The 21,987-nt window shown below is 33.8% G+C and overlaps 1 protein-coding gene across 5 annotated transcripts in view; it reads right to left on the reverse strand.

The window, feature by feature from the left end:
- Positions 1 to 21,987, reverse strand: part of EPS15 (epidermal growth factor receptor pathway substrate 15) — a 102,093-nt gene that overhangs the window by 57,253 nt on the left and 22,853 nt on the right. For 3 of the 5 annotated variants that reach the window (XM_088791133.1, XM_019742857.3, XM_019742856.3), the window contains 9 exons: positions 19,027 to 19,116; positions 18,074 to 18,121; positions 15,052 to 15,147; positions 13,279 to 13,344; positions 12,039 to 12,164; positions 9,686 to 9,745; positions 6,988 to 7,077; positions 5,801 to 5,946; positions 4,024 to 4,180 (listed from right to left, as the gene is read on the reverse strand). In XM_088791133.1, coding sequence (XP_088647259.1) covers positions 4,024 to 4,180; positions 5,801 to 5,946; positions 6,988 to 7,077; positions 9,686 to 9,712 — 420 coding nt within the window. In that variant the 5' untranslated portion in view covers positions 9,713 to 9,745; positions 12,039 to 12,164; positions 13,279 to 13,344; ... (1 more) ...; positions 18,074 to 18,121; positions 19,027 to 19,116. Of the gene's footprint in view, positions 1 to 4,023; positions 4,181 to 5,800; positions 5,947 to 6,876; positions 7,078 to 9,685; positions 9,746 to 12,038; positions 12,165 to 13,278; positions 13,345 to 15,051; positions 15,148 to 18,073; positions 18,122 to 19,026; positions 19,117 to 21,987 lie in introns of all 5 variants that reach the window. The other 2 variants (XM_074334711.2, XM_074334710.2) reach the window with 1 other exon arrangement.

Raw genomic sequence — 21,987 nt, forward strand, 5'->3', positions numbered from 1 at the left:
ATTTATATTTGTATCAACTGGCACAGAGTAAGTATACAAATTTTTACTGAATCTTAGAATTATAGTGGTGGTTGATTTTATTCAATTCAACAAATATTGACTTTTGTTAAATACTTTTGGTGTCTACTGTATTTAAAGTAAAACCAACCGCCTAGGGCATGTTCCATAGTAAATAGTAATATCACCATATATGAAACTATCTTCATATATGACATCTTCTACATATGGTTCTCTTTCAATAATGAAGGTGTCGAAACTGGTCTCTGAATGGTACTTGCAGTTAGAAATCTAGCTGGATTTATTTTGGGCTATGCTAGTTTGCTAGCTGTATGATCTTCACTGTAAAATAGAGAAATAATCTCTGCCCTGTCCACTTTAAAAACGAAATGAAATAAATGTTGTATGTGAAGTCATTCTATAAACTTTACAGTATTTTATAAATGTAAGCTCTTCTTACAATTAACTTCCTCAACAGTATATATTCTGAAAAGATGGATGGCCTCCCAATGAGATGCTTCCACCTTGGCTCAATTTCCTTTGTGAACCATTGTTGATGCCTTACATAGCTGGCTGAAGTCAGGGCAAAAAGATAACTAACTGCTCCTTCAAACAGTTGAACTATACCCAATGCTACAACCAGATTAATAAACAACAGAACAATCACCATTAGGAAATGTTAAAACTGATGCCTGAACATGTAAAACTAAGAAACACTGAGAACCCCATTAGCAGAACATAAAACTTAGTATTAATAGTTATGTTGCTGTGAACTTAATGTATGTCACCAACTCACACAACAGAAGAAACCTAAAAGTTCACAATATCCCATCTCCTCACATTTATGATGGTTTACAACATACTAAGCACTTTCAAATCCATTAGTCAATTCTAAAAACTAATCTGAAAACTTGGTTGTAGGAAGGGCACACATTACTAACCCCATTTTAGAGCTAAGGAAACAGATTTAATGACTTGCTTGTAGGTAGCAATAGGTACCAACTAATAGGTAGTTTGATCAGGAAATTTCTGATTAAATTCAAGTGCTATTTCATACTATGCTCTTTGGCACTTGCATATCAACATCATTTATGTAAATGAAACCATTACCCTAAAAGCCAACTTAATAAATAGGTACAGTAATAAAATCTGGCAAAGAATGCAAGAATGTCTTCTATATTTCTTTATGCTACATTGTGTTATTACTCTTCATTCTTTGTTCTGTTTTGTTTTGATGATCAATACAAAACTCATCTATTCTCAATTAATGCTATTCTCAATTTTACATTAATTAAAGATTTGTATCAAATATACCTCTATTTTACTGTGCTTCAATGATACACAGACCCTTATCATCCTAAATTGTTAGAAATTTTCAAAGTGGATTTCTTTTTGTTTAAAATTATTATAAGAATTTATCTGAGCCAAAACTGATGACAATGCAGGGAAGCAAGATCTCAAATGCTCCTTAAAGTGAATTTCTGAATGTGACAAATACTCAGTAACATTTTAACTCTCTCTAAACTCGACTTATGAGCTAATTAAGCCTGGCCAGTTTGACAGGTGAACAAAATGAAAAATTAACACTTGGTCTTACTTCTGTCACCAAGAGTAACTTATATCACCTAAGTGCTACTGAGAAATTTGCTACCAGAGGTGCAAGCATACCAAGAAACTTGTGACTTCCACACTTCTTCTGTCACTGTAACTCAAAAACTGTGACTCACATTTGACAGGCATTCACTATTAAAAGTATCATCAAATAAGAAGAGTGAGACAAACAAATTTAATCTAAAACAAGTTATAAGGTGATACCATAGATGACTCCAGAAGGAAGATTATTATAGTTGGTGTACAGCTTATGTCACTCAATTGCTGACACAAAAATTAAACTGCCATATTAAAGCAATAAATGACATGCAATGGAAAAAGTTCAGCTAACACTACATCAAGTATAAGAAGGGCATCTGAAGAAAATGTAGCATGCCTCCTCCTTTCAAAATATTCTCTCACCCTGTTTTGTGCCTTACACAAAAATTCCACTTTGGTGATTTTAATTGGATCAGAGAGCCTAGGGAAGGCAATTTAAAATGCACCACAAGGACCAAGGGACAGACATGTGACAAAAGCATTCTGTTTAGGTATTTTCTATGCATCAACTTTGCTGCATAAAAAACCTCTAATTTCAAAATGTATTTTGTAAATCAAAAACTATAATGCTAAAAAGGCATAAAGTAAAGCTCTAACCTTGAGAAAGTAGAGTTAAGAAACTGACAGTACAAGAAAGGCGAAAAGCAGAGGGCTGCAGATTGGAAAAAACAGTCCAAACTAGAAAAAACACAGAAAGGAAAGCAACATTCAAAAAAGGATTAGTCAAAGCTGCAAAAAAATGCAGTTCTAAAAAAAAGAATTAGATTATAAAGAGAAAAGATTATTTGAAAGACAAAACAAAGGCTAATTTAATTTTTAAGGTTAAAAGTTTTGGTTACTAGATTAAGATAACAATGATAAAAATCCCATTTTAATGAATAGTACTGATAATGCGACAAAAAAAGACAAAGGTGTCTGTGCTCAAGTGAATGGACTTCAGACAAATCTATTACATTAAAAACTCTGTAGAGCAAATACAACTTCAAGTGTCTATTAATGTCATAGAGATGTCAATGAACAAACAATTTGCTTCAGAAAGCTTTGTCTTATCTGTAATTTGTGCTGGTGAGAGATTAAGTGGGCATAAAATGAAGGTACCAATGGGGAAAAGAACAGTCTACATAGATAAAAGAAAGGGTGAAACAACACAGCGTTCCATAACTGAGATAGAGTTATAGCAGAGGGCATACGTACAGATTTGTAACCTTTATCTTTCTGGGTGGCATCACTTTTAGCGCCTTCTCCACAATTTAGGAAACCCATATCCCACATCACAAGAAATCTCAAAAAATTCACAAAATACTTCCCCCATAAAACTCACAAAGCAGATAATCAAATACTTATTTTATTTAAAAATAAGGATAAAAACTCTTATAAGTAACTCTGAACCTGGTGGCTGTAAATTTCCATTTAATTGACTTAGAAAAAAATCCAGTTGTGACTATTATTAGGTTTGTTAAAATGGGATTTTTGAACCTACATGACAAAATTAATGCAAAACCAAATATTCCATTAGCATTTTAAAGAGCGCTTTCCTCATACCACACATTTGACAACTCCTATTATATATAACTAAAGAATCACCACAGCAATGGTTACTTTATAAAAGGTCACAAGAGATTTAAAGATACAGAGTATGTATTTTTAATAGCAAAGAGTATGCAACTCCTTCTAAAGCTCTATTAAGGCCAAGATATTGTAAATGCACTGTATAGAAGGGTTTCTATATGAGGAAAGAAAAATCAAGGCACAACATGGCTAAATAACGTAGTTTTGAAAATTCCCACTGCTGGCCAGAAACCAAAAGTATCAAAAACCATTTCTAGCTGTACAGGTATGAAATTTGGCCGTATGCTCAAGAACAGAGGGTCATTTATACGGTAAAAACCACACAGACTTTTCCTCAACATGATGTTTTCCTTGTTTGTTTTTTTAATTTAAAATTGATACCAAGCAATCATAATCTCTGAGATATTGCTTTCAAATTTGTATTATTTTCTGTAAGAGTGAATCATCAAACACAATTTTAACTTAATTCTCGTAGATTTCATTTAAATTTTATACCATATTCATAAAAATTAATCCAAAAATCCAGGAGGGGAAAAATAACACCATATTTTTCCAATTTTGAGATTGGAAAATATAGTTGCCATCTGTGTAATGAATGATGGGGTAAACGACCTGCAGTCCAAGGATGTCATACAAGGCATTGGAGCATATTTATAGTCAACAAACTAAACCACAAACAGTATACTGCTCTGCTCCTAGCCTGATAGATTTTCCTGTCTATTCTTTCTGACCAAATCGATCTGTCATCTGATGTAGCACTTGTTCCTTTCTGTTAATGTATTCAGGTTTTCTTTTCAGTTGTCTTACCTTTTGTAAACTGGCCCTGTCTGACGGTGGGATCATCTCAGGAGTAAGAACGTGAGGAGGGTCAATGCCCTTTATTAACTTCTGATTGATTAAGTGAAAAGCCAAGGCAAACTGATCCTTTGAAAGCTTCCCACAGTCCTTTGTGTCACATAATGCCCTGTACAAATAAACAAAATGAACAGTATATAAAATGTCACAATTACCATTCTAAAAATCCAGGGGGAAAGTAATGTGATTACGTAGCTTTTTAAGAAAGATCAGTAGAATTAAAAAAGAAAGTCATACCAACTTGTGGCTTACCCAAAACTCACTCAAATGTTAGAAGAGATCAGCTAAAATGGTTATAAGAGAAAGAGAGAAAGAGAGAGAGAGAGAGAGAGAGAGAGAATATGAGAATGTTCATCCTGATACTGAGCAGGAGCCTTTAATCTGAATTTGTTTTGTACTTTCTTATCAATTTCCAGAACCACTACTGAGTAAGAGTTGTGGTGGGTGAAAGAATCCCAACACTCTCTGCTACCAACATTTTCAACATTAAAAGACGTAAGAAAATGAAGCCTCAGTTTCAACAAATTTGGTTCATTACTGGCATTAGAATGATTCTAAAACATGCAAAAATTTCCATGTCAGCTTGCTTCCTCCAATTCATGGAGTAGGAGGATATAAAGATCACTAAGTCAAACCAGAAACAACAGCTGCAAATGGAGATCAAGTGTGAAGAACAGGCAGCAAATCTGGAAAGCTTTACAACATCACTTGAAGAGAAATAGCAAATGTTTTATTCTATTTGCTTTTTCTTTTTAAGCTTAGCTTTTGCAGTCCTGATCTATTTGATTCGTTGAAAGCCAACATAGCCAGATGAAAAGACTATAGGTTATGGTGTCAAAGAAATCTTGAATTCCAGCTTTTCTATTTATTCTCATTATCTTAGTCAAATTTTAAAACTCTCCAAGCCTTAGTTTCTTTATCTATAAAGTGGAGATAACACCCATCTTGCAAGGTTACTGTACTGTGAGAGTTAAAGACAAAGTACATAAAAAGGGTGTGCATAATACCTCGCCCATGACAGCTGCCATTTATTGAGCACAGTGCCTAGCCTAGGCACTCAAGAGTGGCAGCTCTTATTAGTTATACATATAATCTTTCCCGGTCTTGGGTTCTTGTTCCTTTTAAGGCAGATCTGCTGTCCTCCTTTGTTCTTTTCTAAGTTTCTCTTTGCAGCTCTGTGGTTCCTCTTCTAATTTTTGCTGCCCCTTGAAAACCTTACGATAACCTCTGGTATAGACACGTGGATTGGCGGCAGGCACATTATAAAGCATTCTCATGTAAGTTATCACATTTAATGTGAAATTCACTAGAAACACTAAGGTTTGTCTTTTTAAAGGACCAAGTGTGTAATTCCTACGCAAAGGTGTAAAGATACACATATACCCTACTGAATTATACAAGTATGCCTTGAAGACATTGTTTTTTTTAATAGTATTTAAATTTCAGATTTTGGATTCTCACTTCAAAACTTAAGTTTAATGAACTGATATAAACAGCTGCTGCATTTTAAAATTCTAATAACAATTAACACTGTCAATCTCGTAAAACTTCAGGTAATTCATTCTCAAGTTCTCTGTTATCCAGAAGAAATCCTGTTTTAAATTTTCTCTATAAAGAATTATGAACCAAAACCTGTCGTATTTACATATGCCTAAAAATGAGAATGCACAAAACTAGATTTGATACAAAACCACATCTGTTTTTTAAGTCAATATAAATAAAATCTTACCAAATATGGGCTAGTAAGTTAGAAGGTAAACCTGTCTTCAGGAAGATTTCACGGACTTCCAATCCAGACACAAATCCATCCATATCTTTATCAGTTTTCAGGAAGATTTCATCATATTTAGCTTTTTCTGCAGGTGATACAACCCACTACGGGGGTGGGGGGGGGGACATTTTATATATACATGTATATATATATACATATTTTTTTTTCTATATATATATTTTCTATACACACACACACACACACTTTCTGCCAAATAAAAAAAACTTTGAAATGTCACTCTTTCAACCCATGACCATTATCTGTCATAAATTCTGAGCAATTCTACCCCACTATCTACTAATTACAGCAACAATGTATCACTTCCATCACACCCCAATCAAAATGCTATGGTAAAGAGAAAATTACAGAAGAAAAAATATAGGTCAGTTGAGATTATAGTATTAATAGAGGCCCATTAACTCTCTTTCCTTTTAAATAATGAGTAAATTCAAGCACAATTAACTCTTGATTTATGAATGACCACATTAATATGGGTAACTGGGAGAGTCTATATAAACAAAATATTCAGAAATTCTCAATCTCCATTTTTATAGTTTCATCCAGCATTGTTAATTGTAGCCAAAATGGTTGATTTGCGTATCTTGTCATTATTTTCCTTTACTCGACCAGACAAGAAGCAGGATGGAGGAAAAAAAAGGCCTTGGACAACCCAAAATTGGATCATTTGAACCCAAAGAATCAAGAGTTAACAAGAGATTAAACAAAAAAAAACTCCTATTAACTATGTCAGGCAAGCATGCCAGATTAGCATGGAGCATCTTCTACCTGCAACTTTAATTCAAGGAAGATCAAGGCAAAGCCAATGAAATGTCCACATGACCTAACTAAATCCAAATGCAGGAGAATGATCATCTGTTTTCTCTGGGTAATCACTTTATGGAGGTTCAACCAGAGGGAGCTCTAAAGCTGTAATCCCTTTGATTGCTTCTTCTGTCTTCATCAAGCAATCAACTGTTAAATGCCATGCACTTTGTTAAAAAAAAAACAGTCTTTTAACACTGATAAATCTATACCTGTCTTAATGATGCTTTGGTAGGTAAAATTCCTACAGGTGGTAAGGAGTGGTAAGATTCCTTGGCTGGTGATAAAGTGGGGACCAACCACACAGAGCCTGATATACTGACCGTTTTCCTCTTGGAAGGTGGCACCAAGGCTGGAGGCAAGGACATTGGCACAGGTTCTTTCTCCAATGCGCAGTATACCAAAAACATGGCCTTCAAAATAAATGAGCCAGGGTCATATATATTGAAAGCATTTAACATCCACCCATTCAACTGATTATTATTCAACAATAAAGCATCTTCAAGCTGTCTCAATTCCCTTTTTAAGAAGGGGGAAGGAAAAGAGGGAGAGAAGGAAGGACGAACAAAAGGAAATAAACCGAAGTTAAGCAACTTTTAGAAAGATACCCTGAGTAGCAAAAACACACCTTTCAATTAAAGTTCTTACAATGTCAAAAGCAAACAACCTTGGGAAAAAAATTTTGAAAAGAAAAGAGCTAATCAATCTAATATATAAAGGTTAGAGTTCCTATAAATTAACAGAAGAAAAAACAAAATCTAACAGGAAAATGGGAGAAGAGTAAGAACAGATTTTATAGGAAAAATAAATACTACAAATGGCCTATCCTTTAACATACAAAAATATGCTCACTTGCACTCACAAGAAAACTGCAAGTTAAAACTATATTAAAATACCATTTTCCCCCTAATTGGCAAAAATCCAATGTTTCATAATGTATTTTGTGAGCTAGATGGAGCAAATATGCACTTTCATACTCTGCTAGAGGAAGCTCAAACAGGTACCAAGTCTATCAAAGGCAAATTGGCAACATCTACCAAATTTGTTTATTTCCCCTTTGGCTCAGCTATCCCACATCTGGAAATCTATCCTCAGACTTACCTGCCTACACAGGAATCACTGTATGAAAAAGGTAATTAATTACAGAATTGCTTATATTAGCACCCAAGTGCTCATGAACAGAAGACTGGTTAAAAAATTATGGTACCCCCATACAAGGAAATACTATGAAACAAAACCAAAGAGAGAGAGAGAGAGAAAGAGAGAGAGAGAGAGAGAAACATTTGTATCTTAACTGTCATGGTACCTTCACAGGTATATAAAATTGTCAAAACTCATCAAATTATATATTTAAATTGAGTGCAGTTCATTGTATATAAAGTAGTCCTCAATAAATCTGACCAAGAAAAAAAAAGAGAATCACGGAGCTCTCCATATGATAAGATATCCAAAATACACTGTTAAACATGAAAAAAGTGTTGAACAGTGTGTATACTGTGTTATCTGCTATGGTAAGGGGGTAATAATTATTTATATTTGTTTATATTTACATCAAGAAATTCTAGACGGTTAAACAAAAAACTATAGATTGTCCCAGGATATCCTTTCCATTCTGAATCCAAGGTACCTTCAAGACTTTCAAGAGATGAAAATTTTCCACGACTATTTTCAAGCATATGAAATTACTCGTAGCAACTTGGAACCTCCAAAAAGACTCCAACAACAACTGAGAGGAAGCTTGAATATCCTTAATTTTTTTCTTCCATAAGAATGACAATTCTCCCTAAAAAGAAGTTTGCTTCTAATTCTAAGTTTTGTGGGGCTTTCAAATCAGTATTTATTGGACACCTAATATAACAGTGATCCATGATTTCTGTGATTACTAATATCATTTTACAAATGAAGAAACTGAGGCTAAGAGATGCTAAGTAACTTGTCTGATATGTTTTTAAGAAGTGATAGAGTAAGGTTCAAACCACGATCTTCTGACTACAAAGCTCTTTTTTCCAGATTATCAGCTTTATTGGGAGCACACATACATGTAATTTTACAATACCATGCTCTCCTCTACAAACAATAAAACCAACCTTTAACCCATTGGTACCCAAATTGTAGCAGGCATCAGAATTACCTGGACAGCTTGATAAAGCACAGATTTCTGGGCCCTGCTTCCCCAGAGTTCTAGAATCCGTAAGTCTGGAGTTGGGCCGACAAATCTGCATTTCTAAGTTCCCAGGTGATGCTGATGCTTTTTGTCTTGGGACCACATTTAACTATTTGACCCAAACCAAGAATTTTCCTCAAGAAAGAGATTAAAAGATAATGCAAATAAATTAAAAGATAATGCAAATAATGCAAATAAATCTGTGGCAATAAGTTTGAAAGTCAAAAAATGGATAATTCCTTAGCAAAATAGAGAGACAAAATTTGAACAGACTAATTTCCAAATAAGAGATTAAAGGGGGGATTAGAGATTTACCATTAATAATTTCACAGCAGAATTTTATCCAGCTTTTAAGGAAGAGATGAATACAACTCTATTTGGAATTAACTATCCATTTACTAAGGATAACATGTCTTCAGAAAAGATGTCAAAACTCTCTGCCTACATAAATGAGGTGAAACTAAAGTGTTATTTGTGTTCCCCTTTAATTAAATAAATGTGAAAACTTAGGGGTATATTTGAAGTAAAATTATTCCATAGCAGAAGCAGGGACTGAGGTGCCTGGTCAAGCTGGGATACAAAAGATAATACTACTCAGCATCTTTACAGTGCATTATCCAAAGCATATATTCATATGTACCTTAAAGTTGAATAAAATGAAGATGGCAAAAACATACATTGCCAATTATCCATTTGTTTAAAAATATTTATTGATTAGCTACAAATTCTAAGTAAAAATATTCATGCCAACAATCTTGAGGGAATATAGTTTTCCTCGAAGGATGGACCAAAAGGGGCAATTTTCCTTGAGAAAACCATTACAATGTTGAAGATTTTAAGAGCATTAGGCTACTTACAACTGCAAATTCATCTCTGTCAAGCATTCCATCGTGGTCAATATCACTCAACTCCCAAACCTTAAAAAGATTTGAGAAAGATTGATGTTCTTTCATTTCATGGGCTACATGTATACACCAAATACATACAGGGGGGTAAAAGTTTCACCTAAACATTATAATATCTATTTCTCTGAGAAATTTCAATTATGCTGATCATTTTAGTATATCACTCTTATATTATATGCCCTGCTAACATTACTGTAAAAAGAATAATTCTTAACACCAAGTATTTTTTAAAATAGAAATTCCTTTACAAATTTTTAAAAAATAGTTTCTTCCTCTCAAGTAAGAAAATAATTATACGGGGGCAGCCGGTTAGCTCAGTTGGTTAGAGCGTGGTGCTCCTAACAACAAGGTTGCCGGTTTGATCCCCACATGGGCCACTGTGAACTGCGTCCTCTACAACTAGATCCAAATAACTACTTGACTTGGAGCTGATGGGTCCTGGAAAGACACACTTAAATAAATAAAAGTTAAAAAAAAAAAAAAAAAAGACTAATTCTTTAGACAATACTTTAGACAACTACAATGCTCTTTACAAACATCATCTCAGTTAATTCATGCAACAATTCCATGTGGTATTTATCAATCCTGTTTTACACATGAGGCTACAGGACTTATCTAGGATCATGAAACAATCACTGAGCAACAGAATCAGTTTTCAATGTGAAGACTTCCAATTAAGTCCCTTATTGTTTTCCCTACACTATAGAATCTCTAATCAACTAAAAGAAATATGCAATGAATACTGTATTCTGAATCATTAACCAGCTAATGTGCAGGGCTTACAAAGAAAAAATAAAATCTAAAAGGCCCTGGTAGACTTGATCTAAATCTAGAGTAAATTCCACAGCTTTATACCAGCTATATTACTATGTTAAATCCTTAAAAAGAAGATAGTTCAGTCATCTCACAAAATCTTACTTGGAGCTGGAATCAAAAGTGTGCTGGTGAGAGACAGGAGTGGAGATAAGCAAGTGCCTGGCCATTAAATGCTTTGACACAAGTTTGGACTTTACCCTAAATGCAATGGGAAGCTACTAAGAGGGTTAGTTTTAAGTAAAAAAATAAGGATTATTTTTATATTTTAGAAATCTGACACTGACCACACTGTAGAAAAATGATTAGTGGGAAACAATACTAGAAAATCGGCTTTTAAATTAGTATTTTTTGAGCACCTAATCTACACAACACTGATCCAGTGCTACTACTGCTGGTGGTGTGGTGGTAGCTGATACTATCATGGCAGCTAGCATTCAAATAGATGTACCAAGCACTATGTTAAGTATTTTACATATGTTATCACATTTAATCCCTACAACACAACCCTATAAACCAGGAATCACACTAATTTTAAAGATTAGAAAACTGAGACATGATTTTCTAATTATTTGCCCAGGGTCACAAAGCTAAGAAGTGGTGCAGCCACGATTCGACCTGCTACATAGCATTTGACTATACTACATAGTCTGATTAAAGAAAGAGCTGGAGGTTTATTGAGAGTAGATAAGGTTTGAAATATGAAGAGTAGTACACAGAAATCACCATGGAAACAGCACAAGAGTAGATGGCAGTAAGGAAAACCCACCTGAAATTGGTGATCATGAAATTCTGATAACAATCTTTGTAAGACTTTCTCAGTAGTGCATATGCAACCACAGAGAAGATAGGTAATTAACTTCATTTTAGTTGGATTATCACCAGGCAGGAGAGAAGTTAGAAAACATGGTAAATGGTGCTAAGGATACCAACATGACAGTGTAGACCACAAGACCCAAGTTGGATGAAGAAAAAAGTAAATTCAAAAGATGGGGAAAGTTAAGGAGTCTGATACTTAAAGGTGTTAATGAAGTCAAAGAATTAATCTTGCAAGTATCTAGGAAAGAGATCTAGAAAGACAGGAAGTTCTCTTTAGAGAACAGAATTTATGATTTCAAAGAAACTATTCCTTATGACAAGGCCCCATGATACAGCCATGAAGGAGGTGACAGGTGTAAAATACTGATGGTCTCTGGAAATTAAGTCAAGGAATTGGAAGATCAGAGGATATAGCACAAAGAAAAATAGGACCTATTTAAGGGGCTTATAGATACAGCTAATTTCAAATATTCATATTTTAGAGGGAATAACCAAATAAAGAAATAAATTGGCAGTGATTTTATATATATAAAGTCAGAGCACAAAAAAAATTTGTAATAATACAACTTCAAAATACGATCTGTACATTTTTTAACAACAAGCTGTAAATGCTCCTGGTAGATAAAAAATTAAAATACATAAAAATCACACTTAGAATTTAATAGTATCTTACTCTTCCAAGGATATCCACAGGTAACTTAGAGTTGAGCAACACTGGTTTCACTTTATCACCAGACAGAAATCCATTTACGGGGCTTAAACTATCAAAAATTGCATCATATTTGACCTTATCTTCAGACTATAATATAAAAAAGATCACAAGTTAAAACAATAGTGAAAAGGATTTAACTGCAGTTATAAAAATCAAGCCCTCAAAGAACAAAGAATTTTTTTAAAATCACATTTAAAAAAACATTTGCACTTTTATCAAAACATAGTAAACAATAATTGAAGTTACTTCACTGAATAGTTCAGTATCCCCTCTGTTCCTTTTGTAGCTGGAACACTATCTTTGCATTTCTACTGTTAGGTTAGAATCAAAAGATTTCAGTGATTGAAGGGCTTTGAGAAGAGTACCTAGTCCAACCCTCTCACTTAAACAGATCGATAGCAAGGGAGTAACTTTTATATAAGAACACAGCTAATTAGTGACATTCTATGACTTTCTAAACATGGTGTTAGTAACATTTCAAGCTCAAACAAATTTTAAAAAGAAAATCACTACCATAGGAATAAACATGAAGTTTCTCCCATTTTTCCCAGAGCAAGATTTCTTTTTCTTATCAATAAAATAGAATTTTCTAAAATCCTGGAAAGTTACTTGTATAACATAAAAAAAAATTATCGTTCATAATTTGTCCAGTCAAGGCCAATCCCTCTACTTTTTAAATAGACATACAAACAAAAACAGCTTTCTGACAAAACCACACATTTATTAAAGGTCATTTGATTTGCTATATTCTATTTTAAGATTATAATTTTAAAAATCTGATAAAATAGCGATAACCAGTGTGATGTCTCCAAATAACTAGAAAGCAAAATAACCATTTCAGAAAAAAATTTCATTAAGAATTTTTGTTTTAGAGCCATAAAAAGAATATCTATTTAAAGAGTTTTCAAGAAATAATACAAGTGGGGTAAACTGCTGATTCATCAAAAATTTAATTAATACAGGATTATGACATTACCATTTTCAGTTTACACTATAACTGAAATGAGATTAAGCCAATATTAATTGTCACAAAATGATTGACAAGTTATAAGATCCCTCCAAAAATGTCTGGTCCCAGTATTTCCCCAACAGTGAAAAATGAAAGTCTAATGAAGATTACAATATATCTTGGAAGTAGGGAGAGAGCATTATGTGGAAGTAAAGTAGAGGTAAGGAGAGAATAGTTACAAATTTTACTTACTTTTACTGCCCATGGAAGCTCAGTTGCAGAGGTTCCACTGACTAACAAGGGACTACTGGTATCATGCTAAAAAGGAAAATATAGGACAGGACATCAAGGGTTGAAATCCTCGTATCAATAAACAATGAAGAAAAAGTGGTCTTCGGATTTAAATACATTCATACAAAATGCTGGATCTCAATGAACACAGGACACTATTTTACATTAATTCTATTAGACCTTCATCTAAGTACAAATGAAACAAAAATTGAGTTTGCTGAGTTAGCTGCACAAATGATTGTGGAGCACTAAAATATATAAGTATTCTAGAAGAAACCTATTACAACTGAGATAAAGACACCTGAATGTAACAAAAATATTTATGGCCCTGTTAACTGATGACTTTTCCCAACACTATTAAGAAAAGCAGACTGGGACAAGAACTGAACTTAAGAGTTCTAAGTTACAAGTTCGTAAATCTATCAATAGCATGCCTAAGTAATTCTGTTTATCTACTTGTAGAGACAGAAGAATTTGAAAAATTTTTATAATAATATAGTTAGGCAACAAATCCCTATATTAACTTTCTGACTCCATGATTCCATACCTAAACTTAGAAGTGCAGAAAATCCTCAAAACTGAAGTTAAATTTCATAATATTCAGACCAAAAACTTTTAAAATATTGAATTTAAAGTAGCCATCTTGAAAAAACATAATTAGAATCCATACTCATACCTTATATCAGGACTAACATAAATGTGAAAAAGGAACCAGGAAAAACTTTTAGTCCTAATAATTCATTTACATAAAAAAACTTATTTATGGAAAAAAACAACAACCACCAAGTCAAAAGACAAATGACAAAATGGGAAAAAAATATTTGCAACTCATATAGACAAAGAGCTGTTTCTAAATATATAAAGAGCCTCTAGAATTCAATAAGAAAAAGACCAAAAACCCAAGAAAAGTAAACAAAGGCCATAAACAGAAATTTCACATAAAGGCAATGTAAATGGATCATAAGCATGAGAAAAACTATTCAACCTCATTCCATAAAACCAAAAGGATAAATAAAACCACTTACATTCCATTTGTCACCTATCAAAAATGACAAGGACCCAAAGTTTGACAATGGTATGTTAGCAAAAATGCACTCAACCAATTGCTGGTGGGAGTGTAAACCAGTACAACCACTCTGGAAGACATGTTGCTATTATATGTGAAAATTACAAATGCACAAACTTTTGAAACAGTAATTCCACTTCTGAGAATCTACACATACAAATACTTTTCTGCACATGGAAAATGATATATATTCAAGGTTATTATTCATTGAAGGATTTTTAAAAATAAAAGATTAGAGACAAGCTAAAAGTCTATCAATAGGAAATTAAATAAATCATGGTAAATAGAAGCAGTGAAATAGTATACAGCTATAAAGAAGAATGAGGAAGCTTTTATGTAATGATACATAAAGATCTCCAAAACATATTAAGTTATTAAAATAAGGTACAGAATCAAAAAATAATAATAATAAGGTACAGAATCATGTGTAGAGTTTGCTACAGTTAATATAAAATGAGGAAATGGGTATTTATGTTTCTTTAAGTACACATATAATAAGTCTGCAAGGACACAGAAGAAACTAGTTAAACAGTAGTAGCCATTAAGAAAGAAAATAAGGTAGTTAGGTGACGGGAGAATTTTTTTTAATACAGTAATTTTAACTTTTAAATCATGTGTTATCATTTATTTTTAATTAAATAAAATTTAAATATTAAAGCATTTCTTACAAATCTTGGTGGAGGAACAGCCAGGTTCAAGCTACTCAGTGCAACCTCCAATCCATTCTGGGCACATGCCACAAGACGCAAAGCAACAAAGAATTCCTGAGAAAGAAAAATATGAATAAGAGCATTATCTATCTCCCCATCCATCCATGTATCTATCCATCCATCCATCTATCCATCCATCCATCCATCCACACACATACTTATAATCTGAAATTACAAAACACTTAATAATTACTCCAAGGTTTTCATGTAGCAACAAATGTAACAGCACATTTGCTTGAAAAACGCTTCAAAACTAAGAGATCTATGTACAAAGACATTCCTAACATTATAAATAGCAAAAAAGTGTTAATATAAATGGAAAGATATTTAAATAAATTGTGATACATACAGATGGTGGAAATTGAACGAAATTAATAAACATGCTTTAAAGAATATTTGTTAAGAAATGCTTTTTATTATTTAAGTGAGAAAAAAATCTAAAAGAAGTCCTAGGAGAAAATAATACCTAAATGTTACCAAAAGTCATCTCTGGATATAATATTGTAAGTTTTGAAACCAGATCAGTCATTCAAGTGACTCAATCATTGCTATTTCAGAAAAGCTATAGAGGATAACTAAACAGCATCTAAAATAATTATATAACTACTTGACTTCAAAATACTTATAAATCTCTCCCAAAGGTCCTTGGATTTTTGGCATTTGAATTCACAATCCAAAATTTAATAAATAAATGCAAAGTTGCTGAAGCAACTGGTTTTCCACTGCTGTGAATTAAAGTCAGAGGTCTGGGAATAGACAACAAAAGCCTTATTCCAGTTATAACTTGCAACTTGTCAATACTCTCTAGTATAGTTGCTGACACAATCAATCCTTCATTACTTTTCTCAAACCTCCTATTCTCACCTACACCCTTCTTACCCAATTCATAACCTATTCTTAGAAACTTGCACGTTGTCTGCTTTATACAATATCTTGCCTTCACTCATAAATTTCTTGAAAAAATGTTATTTCAAGATCTCTGCTTCTCTTTTGATTCACTCCACAAGTTCCTATGCATTCTGACTTCAACTCCCATCATTAGCTAGACAAACTACCCACTATATTACCACAAATAATATCCCACCTACCAAATACAATAGACTCTTTAAAAAAAAACAAAAAAACCTCATCCTATTGGTTCTTTTGGCAGGCTGGAAAGTCTGATCCTTCCCTGAAGCTCTCCTCTCCTCCACCAACATGGCTTCATAAAGCCTCTTAGTTCTCCTCTCACCTTAATTCTCTGCTACCAGAGTCAATGCCTCCTCCAACCTTCAAATGCTGGCATCGTAGAATATATTCTAAGTATTCCAACATTAACCCTCTGTCTCTTCTCATTCTATATGAGATTCAACTCCTCAATTAGGTCCATTCCCATAGTATACATGGGCTCTGAAGTGAAACAGTCCTTCAATAAATTCTAGTTCTACTACTTAAAAGTTATGAGGCCATGGGCAAGTTAAATAAAACTCTTTCATAAAGGAGGGGCTAATACCTACCTTGCAATGTATTATGAGGAACAAAATAAAAACCATACAATAGGAGGCAAGTACCTACTGTATGTTTGGTACATAGAGTACCAATAAGTATTGGTTTCTTTTTTCTTTCTTTCATATGTTAATTAAAAAATCTATTTCTCCAATGCAAACATCAAAGTTTAACTACAGACGCATAAATCCAGCCACCTACATGTAACAAAGACAACTTGAACTCAAGATTCAAAGTCCAGGAATATCAGGGAAGAAGTGATTAAATGGTAAACTCATGATGATAGGAACCACATCTGTCATGTTCACCTGTGTACTTCCAGAGCCTAGCTCAAAACAGGTATTCAACAAATATTTGCTGACTGAGTGCAGAGCATCCTAGGTGCCCAAAGGAATTTAGCACTCCTATGTCTCCACTGTACCAAAATGGCCCTTCTGCCCAGACACTCCAATGGGGACTACAATCTAGCCCGGAATCTTAATTAAGAGACTGGGTGTTCTGAATCTCTTACCAATCTTTTTCCCATCCCTTTTCTGAGTTTGATCCTGCTTCAGCTATCCCCAAAGGGTGGGAATTAGCTTTGAGTAGCCGTGCTCAACCGATGTATCAGCATGTAGCAAGCTCTGAACTCAATCGTATAGAATTCGGAAACCCATCCCCAACAAGCAGAACTTCAATGTACACTAATGGTGTCCAACACACGCAACCATTTTCACATATGTCTGGATCTAGCCTGTAAACCATTTTTAGTGTATATGTCATTGGTAAGACCTAGAGCAGAATACTCAGGTTTGATTAGCCAAGAATTTCCTTTCAAATGTACACGGCAACACCATCTAACACTTAACTAATAAAATCCACATTTATTTATAAACTCTGTACATGTAAGAAATTTAATTGATAAGATACAAAGAGCAAAATCTCTCTGAAAGACTGAAAAAAAAAAATTCCATGCTATTGCATGATGTCCCCCAAAATTCTTATGTAGAAATCCTAACCCCCAAAGATGATGATATTAGGAGGTAGAGCCTTTGGGAGACACTTAAGCCAGGGTGGAGTCCTCATGAATGGGATGCGTGCCTTATAAAAGAAGCTCCAGAGAGCTCCATATCACCTTCTACTATGTGCAGATACAAGAAGTCTGCAATTACCTGACCATGCTGGCACCCTCATCTCAGACTTCCAGCCTCTAGAACTACGAGCAATACATTTCTGTTTAGAAGCCACCCAGTCTAATAACGGTATTTTGTTATAGCAGCCTGAACAGACTAAGATACTCCAGGAGAACAATGTCACCAAATTAATACTATCCTTTGAGAATGAGCAACTTTAGTGTCTACTGATTAGAAATATTTTCATTGTTATGACACTTGCCCTTGCAAAACTTTAATGTTGGTAAAAAAAGCAATTCTTAGTTTAAAAATACAAAAAACTGCTGGCTATTTTTTATTCTGAATCACTCAAAAAATTTTTCATATGAATCTCTGAATCTTACTTGTTTGTTCAGGATACCTTTGCCATCTGTGTCAGCTAAATCCCAAATCTGAAATTTAGGGGGAAAAAAAAAGTATCAATTTGTATTTTAAACAAAAATAATCTTAAAGATAAATTAAATCCTTGCCATTTATAACCTCATGCTCTTTGGTAATCAGATTTGAGATTCATAGAATTAAGTAGACAGAAACCTTAAAGATCATTTAGTGCAACCCTAAACATAGATATGAAGGCCCAGTGAAGTTAAGTGACTTACTCAAGAGCATTTAAGGCATCAGAGAAAGAACTGAAACCAGGTTCTAACTTCCAGTCCAACGCCTTTTACATTAACCCAGGTTCAAACTCCAAGTCTAATACTCTTTTTACTAAAACATACTACCTTGATTTTAGATCTTTCGTAAAATGATATTCTTTCTTATGGGCAAGTTGAAATAGTTCATGTTTATTTTTTAATAATTAAGTTATTAATGACAGTATTTAAGGGTTTTGAATACATATCAATATCACGTATAAGGCTTCACCAAGAGAGCAACAGGAGAGGGACTTTCCACCTCTTTGTGCTCTTTCCTAAGCCTCTCATCCCCCACTCTATTCACCACATATCAAACACACTTAGAGACAGTTATAATAGAGGAAGTAGGGATACAGCCAACTCTCTGAGTGGGTGGCAAGGTTCTCAGTTTGTACTGCTTCTCCCCACAATACCCAAATGTACTATTACTTCCTCAATTCATCCTACTAAAATATAATGTTTTCTAAAAATGTGAAAAAGCACCTTATTTTTCAAAAGGGTAAATCACTATACCACAAATTCCCTCCATCTCATTACTGTAACTGCTTCTATGACTCAGTTCTAACTTCTAAGCTTCTTGATAGTATCTTTCTGAATTTGCATACAATTTATCTACACTACTGAATATTCATTATAATCTAGTTATAATGAACAAATACTACCTTCCCAAGTATCAGGTCTGGAAGCCCTGATTTTTTCAGGAAAGCAGCAGCATCAGAAGCCAATACTCTTCCAGTATTGCCCGTATCAACCTGAAAAGATACAAACTGTAAGCTGACAACAAACACAAAGACAAAATTACCATCATTTACCCGCCTTTCTTATTGTGTTTTGGGAACTGGCTTTTTCAAAAGAGAATGGGAATCTTCTGACTCAACTAAGGCCATGGAATATATGGAGAGCCATGTGAGTAGAGAGTACCATCTAAACAGCACTGGCCATTTACAAAGTGTTTTTCATGACACCCATTATACAAATGAGAGAAGCTCAGAGGAAGTATAGCAAATTAGTGGAGTCATAACATTAACACATATCTCAGACTCCAACTTTTCTATAGCTTCCATTTAAATTCCAATAGGAAGAAAAGGGGCAGCACTTCCTGGAGAAATCTTTTGACCAATGAAAATAGCTGCATATGTTATATGTTTTTTCAAACATCTTTAATCATTAACTTCTGCTTTTATACTTACTCTTAGAAACTGCAACTCTTTATTAAAAAACCAAAGCAGCTCTAAAACCAGCAGTGATTCCACAATAAACTTCAACTTTTTAAAAACTTAAGCTTCTAAAGCACATTAAGGGAAACATCATTTTAACTGAAGGGGACTTTCCTTTAAGACAGAATGAGGTCACCAAGAACAGAAAAACAGTTCAAAAAAATAATGACTCTGACTTTTGTAAAGATTTCCTAAAGTTCTATTTGTAAAAATGAAAAGTAAATTTTAAAAAGTTATGGGAAAGATAACATGATATTAGGATATGGTGAGCTAGCTGTTTTTCCAATTTAGTTAAAAAATTATGCTTGATGTAAACATATACAGAGCATTCCAGACAGGCCAATCCTGGCAAAGAAGCAAAAGAGAAACCCTTTCTTTCAAGTGCTAGAACACAGGATAAATCAGGCACTCAGCAAAAGAGAAAGAATTGCCTAATCCAAATTTGGAGCAACAAGGAAGTACAAAGGGGTTGGGAAATCTGCCTCTGGAATTCTCCAGACTCCTTTTCTTTCCTTCCTCCCTGAGCACGGTGGGGGGGGAAAGGAACAGCTACCTCCAACATAGTCTAAGTATAGAGGCACTTGGGAAACACTAATCAAACTCTTATGAAATATTTATGCACTGTATTCTAATAAAGAATTTTATTATTTTCCATTCTTTTGGTTACTATAATAAATTAAACACAGTCATTTAGTCAATGTTATCTATAGGCAGCTTCTGTCTACTCTGATGTTTGCCTAAAGGCTCTGCCATAAGCTACCAGCTAGAACTGTCATCTACGAAGAGTCTCAGAGCCTCATGTAAAGGACTATACCCCCTACTCTGAATTTTTAACACTTCATAATACAGACTTTTGGGTAAAGACTTCTCAACTGACATCATTCAGACAACTTTCAGACTGCTTGGTGGACTAAGTCAGAATTTCCGTAACTCTTTGCAGTCCGGAAGTAGATATATTTCATGAAAGCAGACTTCTGATTCAAGATGCAGGAGAATAAGAATTAATTACACAAGACTGAATGAACTCTTGAGGAAAATTTAATTATGGTTATTTACTTGGAATATTGTTGATATTATTTCTAGTATTCTTTTTTGTAATGGGTATGTGGGAAAGCCCTTTTTCTTCTTACATCATCTCTAACCCTCACTTTAGTAGGCTCTGTGTTTGTAAAGTGAATGAAATAATTTCCAATGGTATCTAATTCTCAATGACTCTTCAGAATTAAAAAACAAATCCTTTAACTGAATGACCTTACTTTTTGAGGTAATACAGTTATTATTACATAGGTTAAATAACAATTTGATCTCCTTTTTGTCAGGATGTCACTGAGTAAATTGATTGTACAAAACAATGTCATGTTTGAGAATGACTGTTTTATTCAGACAGAACAAGCCACTATTAAGGAACAAGGATTGACTTTATGTATAGCCAATGTCTACAAAGCCCTCCCCAAAAAAACTTGCAAATCAGTCTCTCAGATAGTAAAGCAAGGTCACCTAGCAGGCTAGGAAACTTAGCAGATATGGGAAACCTCAAGATAAGATAAAATCACTCAAATTTATATTTACTGCATCGGGGAGGGGGGGCAGGGAATTCTAAGGTTTGGATCCTAGCCTCAAGATAGAGGAAAAGAGGCTTTAAAAAGCACAATCTGAAATTCTTCAGAAATTTCTGGCAGAAATTAATTCTCTGGACTTAGAAGTTGTTAAGTAGTGAGCATATGGTTGTAGATTTGCAAGTCACACCCAAGAAGAACTATAATGGTTCATTAATACTTGCTGCAACTATGTAGATAGCCAGCTCAAATATAATGAGACCAGCCTTTTCTGTGATGATCACAGGTGAGAAGATTATTAGGACAAATTATCCAGTATTAGTAAATGGGCAAATGAGAATGTTTACACACACAGGAGATTGTCTGATCTATGGTATGCACCCTTGATTGACTTTCTATCAACTGGGCTACTTTACACTCTGTAGGAGTACAGGCTATAGAAAGCTAACAGCAATGCAAATGATTCCTGTCCATACCAATGAAATGAATTTTGTCTCTATATAAATGTAACTCATAGTCTCATTTTTACATTTTACTGGTTCTCCTCGTAATTAATGAGTTGAATAAAATCCTTGACACATGCTCATTTTACATTTGTATTAGAGTCATGGTTTTAACTCTGTAAATATTAAACTTGAATAAGTCTTAAAAACAACATAAAAGTCATTTCCATTTGGCTTATAAATTAATTTGGATATTTATATCTGGATGACTATATCTAATGTTATATGGATTTTTTTAACATAGATATTTGAGACAATTAAGTTTTTGGGCTTACTTATCTTTCCTTCATTTTTCTGAGAGCTTGTCAAAAGCATTAAGTACTAAAAGCAGAAGGCTAAAGCACAAG

This window comes from Rhinolophus sinicus, chromosome 14 (assembly GCF_057876585.1).
Source record: "Rhinolophus sinicus isolate RSI-liver-muscle chromosome 14, RSI-T2T, whole genome shotgun sequence".
NCBI classification, from domain to species: Eukaryota; Metazoa; Chordata; class Mammalia; order Chiroptera; family Rhinolophidae; genus Rhinolophus; species Rhinolophus sinicus.